The 27,491-nt window shown below is 36.9% G+C and overlaps 1 protein-coding gene across 1 annotated transcript in view; it reads right to left on the bottom strand.

The window, feature by feature from the left end:
• TG (thyroglobulin) overlaps window positions 1-27,491 on the bottom strand; it is a 369,651-nt gene that overhangs the window by 331,875 nt on the left and 10,285 nt on the right. The window contains exons 5-12 of the mRNA XM_074202133.1: window positions 27,070-27,229; window positions 19,703-19,809; window positions 19,127-19,270; window positions 18,303-18,485; window positions 13,874-14,977; window positions 10,419-11,003; window positions 8,896-9,135; window positions 6,054-6,191 (exon numbers count right to left, since the gene is read on the bottom strand). Coding sequence (XP_074058234.1) covers window positions 6,054-6,191; window positions 8,896-9,135; window positions 10,419-11,003; window positions 13,874-14,977; window positions 18,303-18,485; window positions 19,127-19,270; window positions 19,703-19,809; window positions 27,070-27,229 — 2,661 coding nt within the window. The remainder of the gene's footprint in view (window positions 1-6,053; window positions 6,192-8,895; window positions 9,136-10,418; window positions 11,004-13,873; window positions 14,978-18,302; window positions 18,486-19,126; window positions 19,271-19,702; window positions 19,810-27,069; window positions 27,230-27,491) is intronic.

Here is a 27,491-nt window from a genome sequence, read left to right as displayed (position 1 = left end):
TAGTTCGAGTATTTAGAATTGACCTTGGGGCGTCTAGGTGGCGCAGTGGATAAAGCACCGGCCCTGAAGTCAGGAGCACCTGGGTTCAAATCTGGTCTCAGACTCTTAATAATTACCTAGCTGTGTGGCCTTGGGCAAGCCACTTAACCCCATTTGCCTTACAAAAAACAAACAAAAAAAAAGAATTGACCTTAAAATGGTATCTAGCCTAACCCCCTACTTTTATATTTCTGTTTTACAGATTTGCAAGAAAGGTGACACTGACCTGACATGCAAATTCTACCACCACTAACTGTGACCTTAAGTAAAACACTTATCCTTCTGAGTCCTGTATCTGGAAAAATGGGAATAACAGTACCTATGCCAGCTGCCTAACCATCATATTTTATGGTTACAAGGTACTGAATGACTTTTATTTCATTTAATTGCCACAACCACTCTGTGAGGTAGAATGAGACAAATATTATGATCCTATTCTATAGATAAGGACGCCAAGGCTCCAAAAAATTAAATGATTTGCTTAAAAGTCTCATGGCTATCAAGCAGAGAAATCAGACCCAAATCCTGGTCTTTTGGTTTCATATCCAATTCTCTGCCCATTATACCATAGCTCTAGTGAGGATCAAATGAGATGATAAATGTAAAGAATCACTCAATCAAGAAACAATCTTTATTAAGCACCTATCATGTCCCAGTCACTGTGTTGGGTTCTGGGGATACGGAGACAAGAGTGAAAAAATACCTGCCTTCAAGGAGCTTATATTCTATAGGGGAGGCATCATGCACAAACAGGTATATAGATGGAGAGAAAATAATCAGAGAATCATAGGCCTAAAACTAGAAGGGACCTTAGAGACTATTTAGTCAAATCCCTTCACTTTACAAAGAAGGAAACTGAAGTTTATAGATTAAGTGATATATGGGTTAAGGTATAGTGGTAGTAAGTGGTAGAAATAGGAATCAAACATAAGAGCAAGAACTCTAACTTCACCATTCTTTCCCTAGTATCACACTGAGATATTACTGGTTCTAGGGACTGTGTGATTGGGACAAGACAAAAAGGGGCTATGATGACCAGTCTAAGAAGTTAGAGACAGAGAAGGACAAGAAATGTGACTGAGAAGAAAAAGAAATCTGAGCATAATCTGACTTAAATTCCTAGATTAAGGGAAATCAGATTTCATATGAGTCAGAGAAAAGATAAGTATTGATTCTCTGTGGACTAAAATACATGACAGGAAGTTGGACCAAGAAAAATAGGAGATGGTCAAGAATGAAATTCTGAAGACAAGGAAATAATTCCAGTGAAGATGAAAAGGGGAATTTGTCCTAGGAGATCACTGTGAATACATAAAAGCCTCATCAAACAACTTAGAATTTGAAAAAGCAATATACAGAAGTAGAAGCAAGTCCAGATATCAGACGGAATGATACATAGTAGTAAACTATTTTTACAGCACAGTAAAAATAGTTTCAAGAATTCTAAATTCAAAATGAAATGAGTCTGGCAAGGAAAGCCAAGACCAACAAAAAGTTGAGTTTATTTTTAAGCTGCAGTGACAGGAAAAGATGAATCAAGGAAGGATTAGGATCTTTGTTTGGTATGGATGGGACAAATAGATGGAAAGAAGTGGAGCAGCTCAATTTTTATTTGTTACAATTTTCTCTTACAAAGAAAAAGTCTCAGAATAAAAATGATCAATAGAATTGCTACTCAAGAAAATGAAGGAAACAATAAGGGAGAACCTAACTGCCCTAAATGAATTCAAATTACCAGATGACTGATATCATTGGATCCTGAAAGACCTAAAAGATGTGATTGCTGAGTCACTCTCAGTGTTACTTGAAAATATCAGAAACCAGAAAAGATACCACAAAATTGGAAAAGTAAAGCTATTGTCTGAGAGAGAAAGAGAAAGAGAGAGAGAGAGAGAGAGAGAGAGAGAGAGAGAGAGAGAGAGAGAGAGAGAGAAGGAGGAGGAGGAGGAGGAGGAGGAGGAGGAGGAGGAGAAGGAGAAGAAGAAGAAGAAGAAGAAGAAGAAGAAGAAGAAGAAGAAGAAGAAGAAGAAGAAGAAGAAGAAGAAGAAGAAGAAGAAGAAGAAGAAAGGGGCGGCTAGGTGGCATAGTGGATGAAGCACCAGCCTTGGAGTCAGGAGTACCTGGGTTCAAATCCGTTCTCAGACATTTAATAATTACCTAACTGTGTGGCCTTGGGCAAGTCACTTAACCCCATTTGCCTTGCAAAAAAAAAAACCTAAAAAAAAAAGAAGAGGAAGAAGAAGAAGAGGAAGAAGAAAGAAGGAGGAGGTGGGGTAAAAGACAGGCAAGAAGACTAGGAGGAGAGGGGAGAGGAGGGGAGAAGGAGAAAGACAGTACAATCTAAAGGCCACTGAACTTGGTTTTCCATTCCTGGAAGTTTCTAGTCTTCAAGAAGAGGCTATGTGTAGTATGTATTTGAGACAGATTAAATAACTACTAAAATTTCTTCTAACTCTCAAATTCTTTGTTTTTTTGATTCTGAATTGGGTTTCATAATGTAAACAATGGGAAACTATTAAGTATTTAGGGGCAGAGTCAAGAACATTATGAATGAATAAAGATTCATTAAGCACATGTTTGTGCCAGAAAAAAAAATCTGCTAAGAGCTGGGGAGGAAGGGTGGGAACTAGGACTCATGTCACTGCCTTCTTTCAGAGTCCAGTGTTATTTCAACTGTTCTCACAATGCTAGTCGATATCTAATAGAGGTTTTTCCTGGTGTTGTTAAACTACACAGTGATTTCAAAATAGTTAATATTGAAAAAATAGTACCATAAGTTTGAATTTTGATTGAGCAGTCCATTCAGTTAATCCATTACTATAATGGGAGAAACAGCAATGCTTTCTTGATCTAATACCTTTCCCATAGAGAAGAAAATGTCACCAAGTCCAATATCTCACAGCACTTTTCCTGTCCAGAGTGCTGACTTGCAAAAACAAGGGAAGGGGAGAACAAGAGGAATTGTCTCTTCTCTCCATATGAGTTGAATTCTGAAGAAGCCTTAGACTACAGCTTGAGGAGTACTATCCGGTCTTAGCAAAATCCTTTCCAGAATGGTTGGAGAATTCAAATAATCGAGGACTAGACCAGGTGGAAACCTGACCTTGTTTTTCCACTCTCACATAAACAAAGTTTGTTTTTCTTTCTTGGTGCTTTATCACAAAAGCCAGCTACCCATAAGGAGGCAGCATGTCATGGAAAAAATGTAATGGGGAAAAAAACAGTCTTAGAGTAGTTAGATGGTGTAGGTTTAAATCTTACTTAGCTCTACCACAAATTATTGCTATGACCTTAAGCAAGTCACCTAATACCTCTAGTCTCAGTTTTCTCACCAGAAAATAAGGGGGTTCATGTGACTCCTAAAATTCCTTTCTAACTCAAAATCTATGATATTAAGTTCTATGATTAGATGGAAGTGAAATGGTTTTCATCTAATGCTATCATCCCAAAATATGCCAGGGAATATTGGACATGAGGAAGAATTCGAGAACAGAGAGATCTGAGTAGTTATAAAAGGGGTCCTCTTCATCATGAGTCTAGTAATGGGAAGATTTTAGTTTTGATTTTAGTCATTAGAACTCAGTCTGGCTTTGTATCTCAATTCAGAATCAAAAATCTGAGAATCATTTCCCACTCCGGTTGTTTCAGAGTATTCCAGAATGTCAAATTTGGAAAGGCACCACAGAAACCATGTAGTCTAATCCATACCTACATGGGGAACCCTCCTAGGGAAATTGCTGATGGATATATCCAATCACTATTGGATAAAATGCAGGTAAAGGGTAAACCATATATTCCCCAACCCTTCCAATGTACTCAAACAATAAAATGAAGTTTACATAAATATAAAGATGGCATACATTTTTTGTAATACCAAAGAACTGGAATCAAGCCATATGTCCTTTGATTGAGGAATAGTTAAATAAATTTTAATCCATGAATGTAATGCAATATTGCCATGTATTAAGAAGTGATAATTATAAAGAATTCAAGGTATCATAGGAAGAGATGTGAACTGATGAAGAGTGAAATATTCAGAACCAACAATATAAATGAAAATAATATAAATTAAAAGAACAGAACAAATGAAATGGAGAGTTTGGCCCAGGAAAAGAGCTAAGGAATCATATTGCCTTTTCACCATTGCAGAGGTGGGGCCTGTGAGTATGAAAATATCTATTATTAGATTTCGCTGATGTAATGGTTAATTTTACTAAATTGTATTTTTTTTTTACTTTTTTAGTCTTAATTAAAGGGATGAATGAGTCACTAGGTAGAAAAAAGACAAGGAGATATATTTGACCATAAAGTGATATAAATACAAATTCTATTAATATTTAAAATAAAACATGAAGATTAAGAACATTCTTGAAAGGAATGTGATGTCACAAAAATCTTGATTGTGGTTAAGGGTGTGAAGGTAGAGGGTGTGCCGGTAAATGTTTTAATTTTTAAGTTTAGTCTTCATTTAAGTTTTAAGTTTAATCTGTATTATTAATATTTTTTCCATTCATCACTTTCTTAAGTCTAGACAAAACAACAAATCAAACCTTGATTTGTAGCATTTACCAATTTCTAAAGTATACACGAAAATTGAAACTGAAAATTTCACAATCAGTTCGAAGCCAGTTCAAGCTGGCTCCAACACACCTTTGGGTGGAGGTGAGGGTACAGGATGCAGACCCATAGCAACTTTTGCTTTGATGATACATACTATGGGGTGGAGAGGAGAAGGAGGTAAACAAAACCAGGAGAAGATACTTGTATACCCTTGTCAAGTTTGAATAGTGTAATCCCATTTACCGAGGACTAATGGTAAATTTAATACTTCCCTGAAAAAAATTTAAATTATCAGTAAATAAATGCCTACATTCCACAGAAAGAAGAATTTGGGGGTATAAAAATATATGCATTTGACTGTCCCTCCAAATACAAAGAGGTGGAGTGGGGTAATATGTAGGAAAATTGTAGAACCTCTCAGATCTAGTCAAACATGGCTGCTTTATTGAATGGTTTTGCTGAATGACTTTTTTTTTGCTTTCTTTTAAGGGATGATTCAGTGAATAGGAGAGAAAGAAGAGATCTCATTGAAAATAAAAGGGATTTCAATATTTGTCAACATATCAGGATATACCTTGATATAAAGACCAATATTGATAAATGAAATAAATTATTTTAATATTTTAAATATTAAACAAAAATAAGAAATAAATTCTATTTTTCAAAAAAAGTATTTAAAAATTCCTCATTGTGTTTTATTTGTGTTGTCTTATCACTGGCTGGCTGCTTTGCTCTAATCTGAACTCAGGACTGGGGAAAAGATAGAAAATTCCCTTTGCTCTATCTCCCCCAGAAATGGGTCTGGTGTAGGAAAGATGTGTTTGTATATTGGGGGAGGAGTGTCATATTGCTTATTGTCTATATCTATGTACATATATAAAAGTAGCTAGAATTTCTATAGCAGTTAAAGATTTTCAAAGCATTTTAAAAATATATCATTTGATCCTCAAAATAAGTTTAAAAAGGGATAATATTATAATCACCATTTTATAGAGAAAGAAATTGAAGCTAAGAGACTTGTCCAGGGTCTAATTACTAATAAGTGTCTGAGGTTGGATTTGAACTCAGGCTCAGTACTTTGTTTACCTCACCACATAAATAGAACCCTAGAATGTTAGAGTCTGATAAGAACTTGGAAGTCTGTTTTGCAGTAGAGGAACAGAAATCTGGAAAAGAGAATTATAATACCAATCGTCACCCAGAATTATTCTGTCTTTTTTTCAGTACTGATGGGTAGAACCATTCACCCCCCCCAAAAAAAATTTCCCCAGCCCTCCTAGTTGATTTCCCATCTAACACTCTCAGTATGAAGACTGAGATCAAATCTTCCATTCTCAACACCTTCAGGATTGTTCCAAACATGTAGATAACATGAGATTTTCCCATAGCCTTTCTGGCACAGGATACCAACATGGTAATAATAGCAACATCATCCCAAACAGCAAATGCCTTACCAGTACTTTCAGAGCATTGGAGAGGCTCCCAGTTACCAAATCCATCACACTGTGGGACATAAGGATGATATCCCAGAAGGGTAGCTTCATTCACTTGGTTTCCCAGAGCAGAATGGCTTCTCTGATTGAAGGACAAAGCTGGAAAATTTGAAAAGAAAAAAAATATATAAAAGAGAAAGTAATATGGCAGTTCATAGCTACCCTTAATTAAGAATTATTTTATCTTGGTCAAATTCATTTGTAGAGGGGGAGGGATAGCAGTATAACAGAGGACCATGGGTGTAGTTCCTAAGATGGGGCAACTAATACTCCTAGAGATCACATGCATATTTTCATGGATTTTATGGAAAAACCGGTACTAGGAAAGAGTTATGATAATGCAGCAATAGAATTCTATAGTTGACTACACAGTGAGCTTCAGAGGTGGCAGTTGGTTATAAAGAGAAAGCAAAAACCCCCAAATGTCAGGGTCCTGGTACAAAAGTCCTAGTGATTCTGGGCTAGTTATAGATCTTTGGGAATCTGTTCCAGGAGATATTTTGAAATGTAGACTCTGATCAATTAAATGATTGAATTTGACTCCAACAAAGAGAGGACAAAAATTTATATCCTTCCCTTTTTTGCAGAGATAGGTATCTATGGATATAGAATGTTGCATATGCTATTAAGCTTGATTAGAATGAAGGTTAGATTTTATGAACTGCTCCTACCTGCTTTCTACTTCTTTCTCTATTTTTATTGTTTGTATTAAGGAAATACCCTGGGAAAGGAAGGTATAGTGATATATCTGGAAATGAAGGGGATAGAAAAAAAAAGAATCCATAATTTCTTTCAAAACAAATGTTTGTTCAATTTCTAATAAAAAAGGAGAACAAGAACTTCAGCTACCTTGACCAAGTGCACTGTTTCAGTTTGGGCCAAATAAGATCACCTTTTGTTTTGTGTTTTGAAAGGCAACGGGGTTAAGTGACCTGCCCAAGGCCACACAGCTAGGCAATTATCAAGTGTCTGAGGTCGGATTTGAACTCAGGTACTCCTAACTCCAGGACCGGTGCTTTATCTACTGCGCCACCTAGTCACCCAAATAAGATCAACTTTATGTACCTTTATAATATTAAAAATATTTTATAGCTTTTAAGATATAGTGTTATATATTTTTTTCAGGCCACTTTCCCATTTATTACTGAATTCAGTCTTTATGACAGCTCTTTATGATGGGTTGTGCAGGCATGGGAGGTTCTCATCTTACCTGTCTCACCATTCCTTCTCAGCCTCCTCTAAAAATTATCATCTATATCATGCCCACCCCCCACCCCCCATTGTGATATGCTCCAAGGTGCTGTCCTGCATCCTCATCTCTCCCCTGATGACTTAATCAGCTACCATGGAACCAATTATCATCTACATGCAAATAACTCCCAAATCTACATTTCCAGATCTGCATATCTCTCCTGAGCTCCAGTCTCACATCACCATTTGCATATTAGACACTTCAAACTATATTCTGCAGATACCCCAAATATATGACTAAAATTGAACACATTACTCTCTTTTTCTGAACTTCCTTATTTCTGTCAAGGAGAACATTCTTCCAATGACTTGGGTTTGCAGTCTTGATGTTAGCCTCGACTCCTTCCTCTTCCTCATAGCCCATTAGATTATAAGCCCCTAGAGAGCATGGCTTATCTTTCTATTAACTATATCCCCAGAACTTATCACAATGTCTCATTCATAGTAGCTACTTAATAAATATTTATTGGACTGGATATCTAATAAGTTGTCTAATCTTTTTTACTTGACCTATATATTTCATTTTACATTCATCTTTTCCACTTCTCACACAGTTACTACCCATGTCCTCAACATTTTTCATATGGACATAGGGACATCACTGTTCCCAAACACTTATCAATTGTATGATCTTAAGCAGATCACTTAAACTTGATTGCCCACATCTAGGGCCATCTCCAGGCATCTTGATTCATATCTGGTCACTGGACCCAGATGGCTCCAGAGGAGAAAGTGAGGTTCAAATCCAATTCATGAGCAGTCATGGCATCACTTCCCTCATGTCGTGGTCTTCATAGAGAATGAAGGCCTAGAGTATTATTCTTGGCATACTTATTTATTCCTCCCTTCCTGTACTCTGTGATTCCCCCTAAAGCGATACTTTTTCTGTTCCTCACAAGCAACTATCCATCCCCCATCTCCACCATCTTTCGGTGGTTGACCCAGTCTTGGCATGAATTCCCTTCTCACCTTTATTTCAGTGAATCCTTTACACTTCAAGACTGAGCTCCAGTCTCACCTCCTACATGAAACCTTCCCAGAACCACCATTCCTAGTGCCCCACTTTCCAATCTATCTTGTTTAGCCCGTAAACATTTCTATAGGCATATGATGTCTTCCTCAATGGAGAACAAGGTCTTTATTTCCCCAATGTCTGGCACATAAATGCTTCATAAACTCTTGCTGATTAATCATTATGATACATTGCTTTTTGTAAAATAGCACTTGCCTAACAACAGCTCTGTTATGTAGGTATATTATCTCTCATTATTTCTATTTTGAAGATTGGAAAACTGAAGGTCAGAGAGTTTAAAATACTTGCCTATGTTTGTATAGATAATAAGTATTGAATTTGAGACAAAAAACTAGATTCTCCTTGTTCTTAATTCAACTGTATGAGAGGAAGGAGCCAGAACTGGACAAGTCTTCCTGGGAGTTAGAAGCTCTCAGTCCATCCCAATCCTCAGGAAGACAGATTAGAGAAGACCCCTTCTGCCCCTCACCACCATCCTGAAAGTACAGAATAGGGCAAAAGAAAGATTCCAAGACTTACTAGACTGTGCTGCTATTCGAAGGGCATAATCACTCCCACGAAACAAGCTGTCTGAGAATGTTTCCCCAGATGGGAAGGAAAGAGGACGGGAGAGGTCTTCATCACTCAGCAGGATTCCATTAGCCATCAGAAAGCTCTCCCCAAGGGCAAATTGGGAGCTGTTGGAAGCCCTGATGATTTCTTCTGCTTCCTCAATGAACTGAACAACTTGGAGTCTTACCTCCTCGCAAGCACGGGGACCTGAGGACATTTCACCAAAAAAAACTTATTTAGGTGATAATTAAACAGCTCATAACTCTTCCCAAGTTTTTAAAAGGCTATCACAGGAATATTATGCTGCTGATATTAATATTATTAATGCAGATATTCAGTACAATGTAATGGATGGAGAGTAGGACTTGGAATAAGAAAGACCTGGGTTCAAATCTTACCTCTGACAATTCTAGGTTCTCTGAGCCTAGACAAGTGAATTCACTTCCAAGTGCCCCAGACAACTCTAGGAAGTCATTGAAGAGTTGCTGATCTCCACTGATAGAAAAGATTTCATTACCAGGAATTCCCAACAGCAATGAAATTACAGATCTGGCATATATATGTATATATATACATATACATATGTATATATATATATATATATATATAGTGTGTGTGTATATATATATATGAAATCTGTATGTGTTTATATATATCTATGTATAAAAATGTTATATATCTCACATATATATTTATATACATGTGTGTATCTGATAATAAAAGGGGTTTCTTTAATAACATTCAAGTATATAATAATAAAAATATAAGTATATAAAAAGCATACTGTGTTTATAAAAATGACTGTTTCTTTGTGAATTCCATGAAAAAGATGAGAACCTTTATGTAATAACTCACATTTGTATAGAGTTTTAAGGTTTGCAAAGCACTTTAGAGTATCTCATTTGATCTTAGCAGTCATTCTACCACACCATGCTGCATCTCTCTCATTCAGGTCTTAATAATACATTTTAAAGACAAATATTAAGTAGGGAATTCATGGCAATATGGTATCACAGAGACAGGAAAATTCGAGAATTAGTCATTTTAATGCTATATTCAAAGTCACTTTGTGCCCGAGTCTTAGTTTCGCCATCTATAAAATAGAGGTATTTACCCTAGAGAACTAGGGTATATAAAGTACTTTGCCAAATCTAAGACTTCAAAGTGTTTGACCTTTATTTAAAAAAAGTGAAATGTAACAGGAGACCTATTACCATACTAAATGTATAATGTATAATGAATTTCATTGAAATGAGAGGACACAAGAGCTCTTCAATATTCAATCAGATTCTCTTTGCCATCAAAGAACTATCCCCTTAGGCAAATTTTCTCATTGATGTATATTGCCTCACTTATTCCTTTGACAATTCTCTGAAGGAAATATTGAGGTATTATTAGCCCCATTTTACAGATGAGAAAACAGAGACTTCTGAAACCTTAAGCGGCTTGTCCAATTACCTGTTTTTAGTGTTTATTATCTTGTTACTTACATGAAGGGATTTTATTGGGTTCGACTTGTGTTCCTTTCAGTTTTTGTCCACTTTCATCCACACACCAACAACTTCTAAGTTCAAAATTACCCAAGGGAGCGCTGAAGTCACTATAGCGCCCAGGATAACGATTTAGCCGTCCAGTTAGGAGCTGCCAGAATGTGAATGGGTCAAAAAGAATGTCATCTCCAGTCATTGTCACATTGCCTTCCAACACTTCAATTGGCACAGCTTGGAAGGAAGAGTAGTTAGCAAACAGTGGGAAGATATTCTGTTGGCCAGTCTCATACAGTTTTTCAATGAAGATGCTAAAGATTTCAGATGATTCTCTATATTTCACTATCCTCTGGATCAACTCAGCAGGGGATAGCTCTTGGCCACCATTGTTCTGGGTGATCCATCGCTGGTACCACTTGAAGACTTGCTCAGGGGGTCCATTGCATTGCACCCTTTTCCACTGACCTTTGGAATTACACTGTGGGATATAGATGTCAGAGAGCTGGGGCAACAGGCTAGGCTCACTTAGGAAGGCTTGGACTGTTTGTAAAAACATTTGCTCAGCAGCCAACTGACAAGTAGTAGGGCCTAAGGGAAAAAGAAAGTGCATTTGAGTCAGTTCAAGAGACTCAGCATGAAAGGCCAAAGAGATGTCACTGAATTAATGGAGAAAGAAAAAAACAGGCCATGAAACTAAGTAACCCAGCTACTATAAATGCTGAAATCTTCTTTAGTTATGTCTTGTGACTTACCAGTCATCACTAGATTATACTGATAATAAAAACATCTATCAAAAATTATAGCAATATTAATTTTATTAAAATTTTCATTAAAAGGATTTATATAGCATTTTAAGGTTTGCAAAGTACTTTGAAAAATAATTGTCTCATTTTATACTTATAACAATCCTTGAAAGTTGATGCTTATTATTATCTCTACTTTAGAGATGAGGAAACCAAGGGAGACAGGGATTAAGTGATTTGCCTGAAGTCACACATTCATATCTGAGTCTTGATTTGAATTTAGTTCTTACTAACTCCATGTGAATCACTTTATTTATTGAACTGTCTTTGGATATCATATATTTTAGGCTTTATAAGATCTTTTATATACATTTTATTTTTCATTTATAAATTAATATATATAAGCACGATTTTAGGGTTTACAAAGAACTTTCCTCACAAGAATCCAATGAAGTAAATAGTCTAAGTACTATTTTACTCTTTTCATTCATCATTCATTTGTCCATCTATCCACTTAATTCATTATTTATTAGTTAATTTAATTTCAGTCAATTTCCTTTTCAGTTCCAAATTCTCTCCCTTATCTCACCCTTCTTTCAGCCATTGAGAAGGTAAGAAATATTAAACTCCTTATGATCTTGTCCCCATTTTAAAGAGGAGAAAACTGAGACTCAGGAAGAAATGACTTGCCCAGTCACATATGTAGTGTAATAGGTCTTGATCTCAAATTCAATAGGCTGCTTCTCTTCAAAAAAAAAAAGTCCCTGGAGTTAGGAGAATTTGTGAGCCACATGTACTTCAGCCAGCCTCAAGGTACAAATATTATACAAGACTTCTCTTGGTAACCATTCAGGAAAAGACTCAGGTATGATCTCTCATTAGCTCAGGCAACAATAGGACCACGTAATGATATGTGGTAATAATTCATTTTCAATTTAATATATGATGATTACAAAGCATTTCCTCTCTTTTATCTGATTTGATCCTCATCACTGACTCAAGCTAGGAAAGCTAGGGATTATTAGTCCATATTTCAGATAAGAAAAAACATGTACCAGAATTATGTGATTTTTTCTAAGGTCAGACATATTAAGTGACCAAAGTGATGGTAGAAGCCATATTTTCTGACACTAGTCAGTTACTTCTTTCACCATCCCACACTATCTCAAATCAGCAATAAAAAAGCAAAAAAAGTTACAATTTCCAGAGATCTATTCCAAGGTCATAAGCAGTACTTTGGAAAAGAGAAACAAAGGAAGGCAGAAAAAATTAAACATAATAAAGAGTACAAGAGGACACAACCCAGAAGATGTAGTTGTCAAAACTTCAGATCACCTTCACATTAGCCAGAAGGGTTTGTACCAAATGAAATCCTAGAACATCCCCTCCCCAACATAACTAGCACTATTAATGATTATATGTCTATGGTGATACTGTGCTAAGACCAATGAGCAAATACTTACGTGGGACCTTTCAGTCATATATTCAAGTAAAGTTCAGAACAGTAGTTAGTTTTGGATCTAAGCTACTGTTGCTCAGTTACTTTTTTAGTTGCATCTGACTCTTTGTGACCCTTTTTGGAATTTTCTTGACAAAGATATTGAAGCCATTTCCTTCTCCAGCTCATTTTACAGATGAAGAAACAGTGGCAAACATGGTTAAGTGACTTGCCCAGGGTCACACAACTAGTAAATGTCTGAGGTCCAATTTGAACTCACAAAAATGAACTTTCTGACTCCAAGCCCAGCACTCTACTGCACCATCTAGCTGCCCTGTTTCCATACCAATACATATTTTGGGGGTCTCCCTCCATGAATATAAATTGCAGCCCTTCTATATCAAACTTAAGAAATGTCTTTTTATTGATCATTTGACTCATGAATTGCAATAGCTGAAAATTTCAATACCCCAAAGTCAATGTGGTGATAAGTATCCCCCAAACTTTACTAGATTATCTTGCAGAAACAAAAAGACAAATATAATGTGACTTGCAGTCTAGCATAGGGAAATTTTAGTCAGAGAGACCTGGGTTCAATTCTCACCTTAGTTTTTATTAGCTGTATAACCCTTTGCAAGTCACTTATTAGTTTCCTCAATCTGTCAAGTGAGGATAATAATACCACCTATTTTATAGAATTGTTAGGATGATCAAATGAAATAATTTCTGTAAGGGGTTTTGCAAATCTTAAAGGACTTTGCAAGCTGTTATACTAACATAAGCTACTATTAGTATTATTTATACTAATCATCCATCCATGAGGTCATTAGATTATAAGCTCCTGGAAGACAGGCACCATCTTTTGCCTCTTTTTGATCCCCAGAGTTTAGTAAAGTGTCTGACATAGAATAGACAATAAATGTTTATTGATTGATATTTAATCTTGTCCAGTTTGGTAGACCTGAAAAGGTTTTTCAGATGAATCTTATCAGGGTTCTAAAGAAGGTAACTCATGGAAGTGTGATATAATGAGAAAGGTATAATGGACCTGGAATCAAAGAATTTCAGAACTGCAAGGCATGTTTCAAGCTCTGAATTCTAGTCCTACTTCTTAATAATTAAATGACATTATGAAAGGCACTTTCTTTCTCTGGATCTTACTTTCCTTATTTATAAAATGGGGAGGATTTTTGAGATGATCTTTGAGGTCCTTTATAGCTCTAATGTTGATGATCCCTCAGGAAGGGTCTGATAGTTTATAAAGCTTGGTGACTTACATTGCTTGGGTTCTCCATTCACTGTTTCTGTTCTAGGAATGACTCGACCCTCGGAATCAACACAGTAACAGCTTGAATCAGAACACTGAACGGGCAGGAAACTTCCATCACTTGAACAGGAGGGAACAGAAAGACTTGATCCTGCCGGCAGGCTGCTCATCAAAATTTGTGCTCTTTCTCTTTGCTTCTCACATTCGGTGGGACACCTGGGGCGTTGACCTTGAACCCTTGTGGCTGGAAGCTCCCTGCCCTGAGAATCCACACACCAGCATTCTCCAATAAAGCACTGAACTTGTTCATAATTCCCCCCTTCAGTGCATGTGGGAACAAACAGCTCTCTGGATGGCTGTTCACAGACCTGGGAGTCAAGGGCCATTTTTACTATATCACTTAGACTTCTGGCTATATTTTCTGGGACTGAAATCACACTCTTCAAAAAGAGAAGAAACTCTGGTTGCTCCAGAACAGAGGAAAGAAATTTTAGCCTGTTTTGGTTTTCCTGTAAATTAATCTTCTGACCAAAGCTGCCCACAATTGGTTGATTCAGATTCAACCTTTCCTTTGAATCTACAGGGACCTCCTCATCACTGATAGAATCTTGGAGAATTGTTAGCTGTTTGGTCAGTTCAATTAAATCTCCCTTGTTCTTGGTTCCTTCTATGCCAATTTGCTGAAAAAAATGGGTAAAGTTGAAAGTGCTTTTGGCACCAATGGCCCCAGATAAGTTAAATCGGCTTATGTCCTCCAAGAATTTCCCTCCAAAAAGGTTCTGTTGGAGTCGCTTTGGGTCAGTGGTGAACTGGAGGGCAAACTGAGCTAAGTTTCTGGAGGGAAATATCGCTCCAATGGCTTCGCTAAGGACAGTTTCCAAGTTGAAGAGTTGCTTAGCATCTTTCCTTGCAGTGAGAGAGAGCAACAGCCCAGAGTCCACAAATAACTCTTTGAAAGAAAGTGGGCAAGACTTAGCAAACCTAGCTACTTTCTGAGGCTCTTGTCTCTCTTCTGGAACAAAGAATAAGCTGTGTTGGCTGAAGTGTCCACCAGGTCCAAAGAAAAGCTTGGATAAAGCCTGCTGCCTCTCTGAGACACAGGATCGTTCTGCACCTGGACCAGGACAAAACAAAGAAGGAGAAAACAAGTCTTAGGATGGACAACATCACCTTTGCCACAAGAAAACCTTCCTTAGGGTTGTGGGAAATCTGGGACACTATTACATTGTTGGTGGAGCTTTGAATTCATCCAGCCTTTCTGAAGAGAAATTTGGAACTACGCCCAAAGGACAACAAAACTGTGCATACCCTTTGATCCAGCAATACCACTACTGGGTCTATACCCTGAAGAGATGATGAAAAAAGGGTAAAAACATCACTTGTACAAAAATATTCATAGCAGCCCTGTTTGTGGTGGTAAAGAACTAGAAATCAAGTAAATGTCCTTCAGTTGGGGAATGGCTTAGCAAACTGTGGTATACGTATGTCATGGAACACTATTGTTCTATTAGAAACCAAGAGGGATGGGAATTCAGAGAAGCCTGGAGGGATTTGCATGAACTGATGATGAGTGAGATGAGCAGAACCAGAATAACACTGTACACCCCTGATGGCAACATGGGAGCGATGATCAATCTTGATGGACTCGCTCATTCCATCAGTGCAATAATCAAGGAAAATTTGGGGCTGTCTGCAATGGAGAATACCATCTGTATCCAGAGAAACAACTGTAGAGTTTGAACAAAGACCAAGGACTATTCCCTTTAATTTAGGAAAAAAACTTATATCTTATTGTCTGATCTTGCTATCTCTTATACCTTATGTTTCTTCTTTAAGGATATGATTTCTTTCTTATCACATTCAATTTGGATCAATGTACACCATGGAAACAATGTAAAGACTGACAATTTGCCTTCTGTGGGGTGGGGGTGGGGGAGGGAAGTAAGATTAGGGGAAAAATTGTAAAACTTAAAATAAATAAAATCTTTTTTTAAAAAAAGGCAGAAATCCTTCCTTGAGAGTCTCAGCTTTTTCCTCCATTTAACACCAAGATTGTATTTTACATTTTGGCTGCATCCATGACAAGTATTTCAAGGTGAAAAGGATACTAGTTTGGAGGCAGGGGATCTGGGTTCAAATGTTACCTGTGCCATTTACTATCTATGTGACCTTAGGTAACTTATTTAGACTCTCTTGACCTTATTTTACACATTTGTATAGTGATACAGTTGAACTAGAGAACCTTGAATATTTAAAATTACAATCCAATAATACCTCATGCATTCTTTATGATTCTAGGATCTCTTGCTCTCCAATATTAAAGAGTAGAAGAGCATCACATTGTACCTTTGTTGAATGCAAAGCTGACATTTTGCCTTGTTCCAAGATGAGGCCTTATAAACATTGTCCAGTGTCCAAAGACTGAGCCCAAGTCCCCAGTTCATATTCCAACCACTTGTCCTATGAAGAATTTTCTTTTCACAACAATGCCTCCAACTGCAATTGAGCAAAACCTCACTTCTGACTAAATGTGTGACTTTCCCAGTTAAATCTTTTTTGTACTTAATAGAGTGGAACCTAAGACATGCTTAATAAATAAGTGTTGATTGGTTGATTGATTGATTGGAGATAGAATTTGAACATAAGTCTTCTTCCTGCCTCCAAAGCCAGTTCTCTAACCATTATTTCAATCTATGATCACACTGAACTTCAGTAGCATTGATTTGGAAACTTCTTGTCTTTTTTCTCCACATGGCTCTCACTTCCACTGTTTTTGCAGATGTGATCTAGATCTATCCTTTGTCTTTAATCAAGCTGATCTTTTCCCCAGAAATACCTTTCATACTCATTTCTTCCTTGAGTTGTATTCATCCTATTCTTTCAAAAAAAACTCAAATGTCACCTGCTCCAAGAAGACTTTCTTGAACACTGTTGACAATGGGCTTGCCCCATTGAGTCATGCTTTTTTTTATGTTTCTTGAAACTACTTTGGTAGCATTTATGTATGAGTACCATTTATATACTAGTCCTCTAACTCCATGAGGGAATATATGGTGTTTTAGCCTTTTCTGGCTTCACTTTCTGTTAATGTTTCCCTTTAGTTGATGATCTACAAGTAATTCTTCTATATCTTATTTATTGTCTGCATCTTTTCTGTCCATAGTCTTTGAGCTAGTAAATATCTGAAAGTGGATTTGAACTCAGGTCTTTCTGACTCTGGACCCAGAGTCAGTTTGTGGAAAAGTCAGGATGCCAACGTCCCTGGATAAAAGAGTGTGAGTTGGGGAGTAAAAAGACTAGAAATGTAGGAGTTTAGGTTATGAAGGACATTGAATGCCATGCAGAGGATTTTGTATTTGATCCTGCAGGCAGTAGGGAGCCTCTGCAGTTATTGAATAGGAAGGTGACATGATCTGACCTGAGCTTTAGGAAAATCATTTTGACAGCTAAATGAAGGATGGATTGGACTGGGGAAAGCTTTGAAGCAGGCAACCCACCAGTGGCAATTGCAATAGTTCAGGCATGAAGGGATGAGAGGCCTACACAAGAATTGGGGCAATGTCAGAAGACCTTGGTAACATCTTGGATATGGAAGGTGAGAGCTAGGGAGTGATCCAGGATTACACACAGGTTGTGAGTGTGAGGGACTGGGAGCCTTTACAGGAGTAGGGGAAGTAGGGGAAGGGCTAGGAGAAGGGAGAAATTGGGGGAAATGATAATGTGTTCAGGTTTGGACATAATATATTTAAGATGTCTACTGGATATTACATTAAAGATGTCAGAAAGATATTCAATTTATCTAAAAATTGGAAATACCAGATTGAAAGTCCATAGAGAGTTTGGGGCAGAATTTGAGAATCATCAGCAAAGAAATGGTAATTAAATTTATGGGAGATGATGAGATCACCTAGTGAAATAGTATAGGAGAAGAGAACCCATGTTGTTAACTGGTTGAACTTGGACAAGTCATTAAACTTCTGTCTGACTCAGTTTCTTTAACTACTAAAAAAGGATAATGATAATTCCTCTTCCAGGATTGGTCACCCTAGAACTTTTTAAAAAATTGAACAGGCTACCTCAGATATTAGTAATTTCCTCATCATTGGAGGTTATAGAATCATGGATTTCGGACTGAAAGAGACTTTTGAGACTATTAAATTCAATCCTCTCAGAAACTGGAGTACAGAGAGGCTTTGTCCTGGATCACGTGGGTAGTATCTGAGACAAGTTGATTTTAATTCTAAAACCACTGCCCTATCCATCATTACAGAGGATAGAGGCCCAGGGATACTGTGTACAAAATATTTATGTATTGTTTATGGTTAGACAAGATGATCTCTGAGGTTCCTGTCAGATTTTCACCTCTATGATAATGTAAAGGAATCCATAACATAAGCTTATGGGGTTGTTAAATCAGTCAGGGGAAAAAAAAAACATACCACAGGAAGGTAACTTCTCCTGTTGAGTCCCATAGATTTCTTTCCCATTGACATCCACACACCAACAGATTCCTCCCTGTTGGCATTGAACTGGCTGGTAGTCTCCGTTATCTTTGCAAGATGGAATATAGGCATGCCCAAAGCTAGTTGCTGCCAATCTCTCAACCTCACACTTTGTTGGACCTATGAAAAAATTCATACAATAAAGAGGAAAATTGTGAAAGGAATTTCAACATTTGTTTTGTTGCATTTGATAAGATCCTAGCTAGGGATAAAAACTACACCTGGGCTATCACTGATGTAGAGAATTCCCAAAGGAGGAACTAATCCAGGTGAGCATTTTTTTTTTGCAATATACAATCTTTGACCATACTTAAAGGTTAAGTGATTTACCCAGACTCACAAATTAAGTATATATTACAGGTGGAACTTGAAACCTTGTTTTTCTATTATCAAGCTCTAGTTACTATACTTCCTCCAGAGTCATCCTAAGGTATTCAACAAAGGCCTAAACTAGAACATTACAAGACTTGACTTAATAGTGGTGTGACTTTGGACAAATTCCCTCATCTCCCTAAACATCAGTCTTCTCATCTCTCAATTCAATAATTTAACTCCTTGACTTTCAAAGTTAGGGACAGGAAAGCAATGGGAGCTACTAGAAAGTCTGTGGTTTATGTTTGCAGGAAGCTTTTAAATCTCTAGTATAGACATCAACTAAAAAGGCACAAGTCATCAAGCTTGCAACTATTTTCATATCTAATGACTCCCTTCTGGACCTCCAAAGTAAAAATATTCACATCTTTCACCAGCTTATTACTTACATCGGAATCTTCCGGAGATGACTAATTGAACAGCTAGAAACCGTCGCTGAAGTATCCGGTACAGGGTACTTTCTGTGAAGGTGGAAGCAGTATCCAGACCAGCAAAAATGGTGTCATAAATTTCATCCAACAGTAACTCTAATCCTGATAAGGGAGAATGCATATTAAAAGGTAAAAGGATCATTCAGAGAAGGTCCCCCAATTTTCCTAGGCAAAGACATTCTAAAAGAGATATAGTACTGTTGGCTACAACAAGATCTAGGCCACAGTTCTGCTCCTGAATCCCTGTCATCAATTTGGATATATCCTAAAAGGAACTTAACTTCTCCCATGCACTTTTCTTCCCTCAGATTCTTCTGTCCTCAAAATTAATGTTCGTTTTCTTTTCTGAGGACAGAAGTTTGGATTTTTTCCAAAGTATTGGATTGACGAATAAGAGAATGAAATACAGCATCTCTCCCACCTTATACTTATGCAATTGATTTTTTGAATCCAGATGTAGAGGTTTATATTTATCCCAGTTATGTTTTAAATATAGTCCTTCCTTATCCCTTCCCTTAGCTGAAGTGCCCTTACCTGTCTCTGCCAGTTCCCGTCCTTGACTGTCAGCACAGTGGCAATACCCAGAAACTTCTGGAAATCTGTTTCTGAAGGAACTAAATGTCCAAAATGCATCTGGTAATCTAAAAGGAAATTTGATTTAAAATCATCATTTCCTATACCTCAAACTTAATGAATGTTTTCTGGAAAGGCAGGTAAAAGAAATCCAGTATAAAGTGAGCCCCCTTGACAAGAAGGATGTACTTAAAAGATGTTGATTGAATTGTGCTTCATTTTATCTTTATTACAGTAAATCTGTTATTTTCTAATGGGAAAAGAAAGAAGAAAATGGCAAGATTTCTCCCTTATAAAATAAATCTGTGTCCGCTTGCTCAGACAGAATTACTTATTCATTAGTGGTTTGAGTTATTTTCCCCAAAAAATATCTCATGACAAATCCAGCTAGAAAAAGGTCATGAGAACTTTTGTCACTTGTTTTTAAGATACTCAATGACTCAGGAGATGTTATATCATAGAAAGTTTTGAAAGCATAATTTACATAATACAAACTCTCATTGCTGGACACTGAACAATCCTGGGAACCTTTAAAACTTTCCTGAATGAAAGAGTCAAATTCTAGCAAAGGAACTGTAAGATAGAAATTCCATAGGACTATCACTGCTAAATTGTCAACATGTATGTCTCATTCCAATAAATATTCATTTCAGGGAGGTTTCATACATTGGTCATAGTTAAGGGAACACCATGTGCTTCTTTGCGGCCTTTTGGGTAGCTAACTTTAGTTTTTCAGAGATCCTAGTGCTCCATGTATTCTTGCCACCCTACTAAGTCACTAGAAAAACATTGGTATTGAAAGTTGTACCCAAATGTGTTTCATAGAAAAGCTTAGGGTTATTATAAGAATTTTGCAGTTTTCTAGAATCAATATGCTCCACTCTTCCCCTGCTCAATTTTAATTCCAGTTTCAATTTATTTTTTACTTGCGGTGTCTCTGTAAGATACTCAGAAGATAAAGCTGGCTGGCTGACTGGATAGATAGATAGATAGATAGATAGATAGATAGATAGATAGATAGATGGATGGACAGACAGATAAAAGCATACTGAAAGAAACAAAGAAAAAGAAATATATGTATATATAAATGTATGCACATATGTATATATGCATACTAGCAAATGTGTTTCTTAAGTTGTCCCATCCAATTTCATATCATAGTATGGACAATAAGCATCCATCACCCCTTTTTTATGTTTTATGTGTAAATAAACTGAGTCTCCTTTAGGTGGCCCTGTGATATTTCAGGGCTTGATGTAATCCACAATGTCATCCACCAACAGAGCATATGGAGGACTTCACCAACCTGGGGAATTCCTCTTCACCCCCCTCCCCGGTCATAAAGAAGAGGAAACCAAGGTCCTACAGGTAATATGCTTCAGAGACAGGATTTTAACCCAGATCCTCCAACATTGGCAGTACATGGCTCAATGGATAGAGTGTTAGGCCTTGAGTCAGGAAGACCTGAATTCAAATCGGGCCTCAGATGCTCTTCAGGTGTGTGCACCTGGAAGAACCAATTAATCTTGTTTACCTCAGTATCCTCATCTGTGAAATAAGCTAGAGAAGGAACAGTAAACCACTCCACTATCTTTGCCAAGAAAATCCCATATGACTCAGGAAGAGTCAGACATGCCTGAATGACTGAACAACAAATAATAACCTCTAACTTTAGCTGTTCACTAATTCAAGATATTATTGTTACATTAAATTGAGAAACAATATGGTTTAGAGGATAAAAGGCTGATGTTAGAGGCAGAAAGACTTTCAAGTCTTGCACATGACACATTAATGTTACATCCATGGACAATTGGATGAACGTTTCAGTGTCTTTTGCATCTGTCAAAGACTATTAAATTACAGAGTTGATGCCAATCTGCATCAGTGGGGGGGGGATTCCCAAATTGGTAGAACCTGCCCCAATTAAATCACAGATCCAGACCAAACATCCATGCATAAAGACAGAAAGGGTATGGCTACATAAAAGGAAGAGAGGAGATATGTAGTAATTTTTACAATAACAATCATAAAAATTATTGTTATTCTGGGTATTGTTATATTAATATGGATGCAGATTTAAGGTACTAATTTGTCAGTATGTCAAGGACCTTTGATTTTGAGGGAACTTCTATAGAGATCACAATCTACATATGGCTTATTCTTAGATCCTGAGGTCAACATCATGTGATGATGTCCCTCTATATCAGGAATGGTGAACGTTTTTTCTGCCAAGGACCATTTGAACATTTATAACATAATTTGCCTTCTATATTGGTCAAACTCCTAAAAAGGTCTTGGATTTATTTAATTTTGAGTCCTGTCTGCAGTTACTGTGTTATTATTGCCCTCCCCCTAAAATAAATGAAACATAATTTGAATGAATTTAGCATTTTATGGAAATAATATAAAAGTAATGATGATAATTTGGGTAAGGAGAGGAAAGAAGAGACAAGAGGTTGAAAAAAGAGAGAAAGAGGGAAGGAGGGGAAGTGGGAAAAAAGAGGGAGTCAAGGAGAGAAGGAACAAAAAAAGAAAGGGAAGGAGGGAGGGAGGAAGTGAAGGAGGAAGGAAAAAATATGTTTTATAAATAAAGCAACTTGAACTGTCTCCAAGTTCTGGACATCCAGATGTCAAAAGAAGGTGTTTTAAAAAAGATTGATATGGAGGAGGAGAATTGTTATTTTTTTGAGGTTTGGAGCTGGTAGAAGGACCATAGGTGAGAAGTATGAAGGCAGCTAGACTAGAGGAACCAAGCTCATCAGAAAAGGAAGGATCCATTATTTAGAGAATCATTCATTCATCCAAACATTTACAAATACCCTATTATGACAATGGAAAAAATGGTCTAGAGGAGATCAGGTCTATCTTGGAGTGAGGAAGATCTGGTCTCAATTTCTTTCCCTGACATATATTATATATAACATAGGCAAGTCATCAAATTTCTTAGAGCCCTGGTCAAGTCTCAGAGGCACACTAAACTCAATAGAAGGAATTTCCACATTAGGAGCTTCTCACATCAATAAAAAATCACAGATCCAGGACTCAGTCAAAAAAGTGAACTTCTTTCTGGTGCTTAGGTCAGGCAAAGAAACCCAGGGTCATCAGGGTTTTTGAACTGGGATCCCAACATTCAAGGGCAACATTCAAGGTTTTCTCCTTGCAACCAATCAAAACTTCTGAATTTCACTTTGTAGTCAACTATAGGATTATATTTCTGTATAATAACCCTTTTCTGGTCTTCTTTGTAAACTCTATGAGAATATGAATGAGAGTCTTTCTGGGAGTATTAGTTGTCCCCCCTTAGGGAATTACACCCATGGTTCTCTATTATGGTGTTATCCCTTCACCACTGAGAATGAATTGGCCAAGGTAAAATAATTCTTAATTAATGATAGCTATGAACTCATATTGCTTTCTCTTTTATAATTTAGATGGCTAGTCATGGAAGCATAGACTATTAGTTCTAGAAAGAAACCTAAAAAAATCATCTAATCCAAACCCTTTATTTTTCAGGAAACTGAATGAGGCCCATAAAGGGGAAATGATGACAGTAACAAAGCTAGATTAATTATAAGAGTCCAGACCTCTGGTTTCCCAAACCAGAACTTTCAAGTACATCATCCTTATTCTCTCTCTCTCTCTCTCTCTCTCTCTCTCTCTCTCTCTCTCTCTCTCTCTCTCTCTCTCTCTCTTTCTCTCTCCCCCCCCCCCCCTTGAAGTAGAATAATCAGGATTCAGTTGAAATGAGACCTGTTGCTAAGGAAATCTGAAAGACACTGATTGCAGGGGGAAATGAGGTTGGTTGCCAAGGGACCTGAATGAGACTGTAGAATGGTTGGTCCCCTCAGTTCACTTAGTTTAAAGTTTGGGGGTCTGGTCAGCTACAAAATTTTTATGACTGGTGTCCAGTTATTGAGAAGGCTCAAATAAAGCAAGTTTGTCAATTTTTAATTGCTATGAAAATTTCAAGAGATTAAAGAGATGTCTAAGGCTCACCATTCCAAAAGCTTGGTATTGGGAGGAGTTAAAGGACATGATTTGAATCCCTACTTTGATGCTAACTACCTGAGTGACTTTGGGCAAGTCATTTAAATGCCTAAGTTCTCAATTGTTTTCATCTGTTGACTTTGAGTTGCTTCAGTTGTATTCTATTCTTTATGATCCCATTTAGGGTTTTTCTGGCAAAGATACTGGAGTGGTTTGTCATTTCTTTCTCCAGTTCATTTTACAGATGAGGAAACTGAGGCAAATAGGGTGAAGTGACTTGCCCAGGATCACACAGCTTAGTAAGTGTCTGAGGCTAGATTTGAAGCAGATTTTCCTGACTGTCCAGCACTTTATGCACTATACCATCTAGCTGCTTCAAAAGACATTATTTAGACCAATTACCTGCATAGCATGCTTTCATAGGGGCTAATCTTCTGACTTCCTATCCTGGTCAGAGGGAAATTATGAGAGAACAAAACAACAAAAATTTAAAAAGTATGTCCTCTGTGCAAACTGATGTGATAAGCATTATGCAGTTACCAAACAGATACCTTTACTAGTTCATGAGGATCCTCATAATCAAGTTTGGAAGACAAGACACAAGCACATGGGAAGGTGGAAGTGAAAAGTACATGGGCTAATCCTCAGGCAAAAAGGGGATTTAATGCAGATTATAACCTTGGGCAGGCTACAATTCAGTATTCTGTGTCTGTTTCACAAACCATACCAAGGATAAATCTTGACCTTAGAAGAGTAGTTAGGGATGCTCATTTCAGTCTGTCATATTGAAGCTTCCTATTTTAATTATTATTATTATTAGCAATTATTATTGCTAATTATGTGAAATCACACATCATACTCAGACTTTATAATTACAGATCCTGAGCTTTTACCATTATATCACACCAACTTATATAGTCCTTTGAGGTTAAAAACAATGTTGTTTGTGAATCTGATATTCGCAAATAAAATTCAGTTCTGCAGAAATACAATTTTGGTTTTACTCCCTCTGAGTGAGGCTAAAGAGTTGAAGTTCCCTTGTCCCAGTTAGAAAATATGAAAAGCAAGAAAGATTCTAGCTTAGTTTTTTTCTTCCTCTAAGTCCAATATTATTTCCACAAGAAATAAGTTCAGAACTCAAGTAGACAAAACTTAAGGAAAACTACCCTTAAATGTATCATCCAGGGAAACAGAAGCTCTGGATGGGAAAACAAAACCTAGGTACAGCATGATGTCCACTTCTGATTTGGTTAATCATTGCCTTCCATTGAACCCTAGGTCATACAATGACCAACTTCTTCAAAAACTTCACTCACCAAAATTACTGCTTGCTATGTTTGCCTTCTATAATTACTCAACTATTCCTATGGTCTTCTATATGAAGAAAATTTTAGTCCAGAACATTTGGCACAGTGGATGGATCACTGACTTGAAATCAGGCGTTCCAATCTAACCTCAGATATTTACTATTTGTGTGACCTTGGGCAAGTCAGTTAACCCTGATTGTCTCATATCCAGGGTCATCTCTGGTCATCCTGATTCATATTTGACCACTGAACCCAGATGGCTCTGGAGAAGAAAGTGAGGCTAGTGACTTAGCACACACAGCTCCCCTCACTTAAATCCAGTTCACATGCTTGTCATGGCATCACCTCCCTGAAATCTTGGTCTTCTTCGAAAATGAAGGACAAAAATAAAACAAACACATAAAGAACAAAAGGGATCACATTTCATGTGGAAGAATAGATCTATATTGATATCTACATATAGATACCAAGATACCAACACAGAGATACACACACATACATACACACACATATATGATTATAGATAGACATACATGCAGATATAGTTATAGATTATATAAATACAGATTTTTTTTTAATTCTACCTATTAAGACAGAGACATTCTAATTCCTGGGCTGCCCTCTAGTGGAAATAGGCAAAAATTGTCTCTAGACTTGCAAGATTAGATATGGTAAAAGTTATCTTCTTCATCCAATCAATCAATCAATCAATCAATCAACATTAATTAAGTGCCTATTATGTGCAAAGTATTATAATCCGCCTTAAATTCCTTCTACCTCTATATATTTGTGCAACTCATTCCCCATATCCTTTATCATTATCTTTATACTGAAATTCTTCTAATTTCAAGATACAGCTCTGGTTCCACTTCCACCACCAACTGATATAATCAGTTAAAAGTATTTCTATGTTCTTGATGCACTTTGCTTGAATTTCTGCCTTGTCTTTGCTGTATTCTGTACTCTGCTTATTTTTACATCGTGCATTCCCAGACCTCATTAGATTGCAAGTTCCTTGAGAGCAAGAACTGTTATGCTTCATCTTTGTATCTCCAGATGATTGATAAATATTTGCTCAATTAAGATAAATTATATTAAGTATCCTGTTAATTTTGTGTTAAATTCTAACTTTGCTATTTCCTCCCTATGTAAATGGAGAAAGGATTTCATCTCTCTGGGTCCCTGCTTTTCCATTTGTAAAACTGGGAGATTAAAAGAGATGACTTTTGACAGTCCCTTTCTACTCCAGATCCCATAAACCTAACTCTCTCACATAGTTATCTTCCAATAGTTCAGTATAATACTTATAATCTTTATGATAATAATAATATTAAAAAGTTGAGCCACACTAGTTTAATCTTATTTTAAACTCAATGTCCTAGGAAAGTATTTTATGTTTGGTGCTTTCCTTCTCTCCAAATTTTTCCTTTTGAAACTGATGTTCATTTTCATCCTTCAATTTAATTGAGCATCATTTTGGAATTACAAAAAGCTACCTTTATGGGGGCGGCTAGGTGGCACAGTAGATAAAGCACTGGCCCTGGAGTCAGGAGTACCTGGGTTCAAATCCAGTCTCAGACACTTAATAATTACCTAGCTGTGTGGGCCTTGGGCAAGCCACTTAACCCCATTTGTCTTGCAAAAAAACTAAAAAAAAAAGCTACCTTTATAATGGGGCATCAGGTGGCATAGTGACAGATCTGAAATCAGAAAGATTTGGGTTTATATCTGACCTCAGACACTTTAACCCTGTTTGCCTTATGTAAAATCAACCGGAGAAGGAAATGTCAATCACTTCTTTGTCAAGTATCTTTGCCAAGAAATTCCCAAATAAAGTTGCAAAGAGTTGGACAAGATTGAATTGAACAACAACAATCCTTATCATGGAAACTGAGTAACATAATATAGTGCCTAATCGTTTGGTCTAGGCCATCAGTGAAAATAATAGCCAAAAAAAAAAATTGCAGGTAACTACTCTGAGACATAAAGAGATAACTTAGGCAGTCAGATTTTTTTAATGCAAATTTCCCCTACCTGTTGTAACTATGAACCAGGTCAAAAACCATCATATCTGTAGTGTTGACGAATTTGCACTGAACTGGCATAAATTCTCCATCAGATGAACATTGAGGGGGTGACTTTTCTCCCACGCCATGAAGGATACGGCGATTTCTAATCTCACAGCTGCCTGGGCCTGGTGGGAGATTAAAAAAAAGGAAGTGATAACTTGTAAATGTGTATATTCTTGAAGTCAAATATATATATTTGTTTACTTGTGATTACTTGTGATAGCATGATGCAATAAAAAAGTTGTTGAATATCTATAAAAATGAATAATCAGCAAATTCATTCATTAGAACTGACTATACTTTATCATCAGTCAAATACTGAATATTGAATGTCTATCAGTTTAAGAAAGTCACTTTAAATAAGATATATTTCCTCAGTCCAAACTA

This window comes from Macrotis lagotis, chromosome X (genome assembly GCF_037893015.1).
Source record: "Macrotis lagotis isolate mMagLag1 chromosome X, bilby.v1.9.chrom.fasta, whole genome shotgun sequence".
NCBI classification, from domain to species: domain Eukaryota; kingdom Metazoa; phylum Chordata; class Mammalia; order Peramelemorphia; family Peramelidae; genus Macrotis; species Macrotis lagotis.
This window is presented reverse-complemented; position numbering and strand designations above follow the sequence as displayed.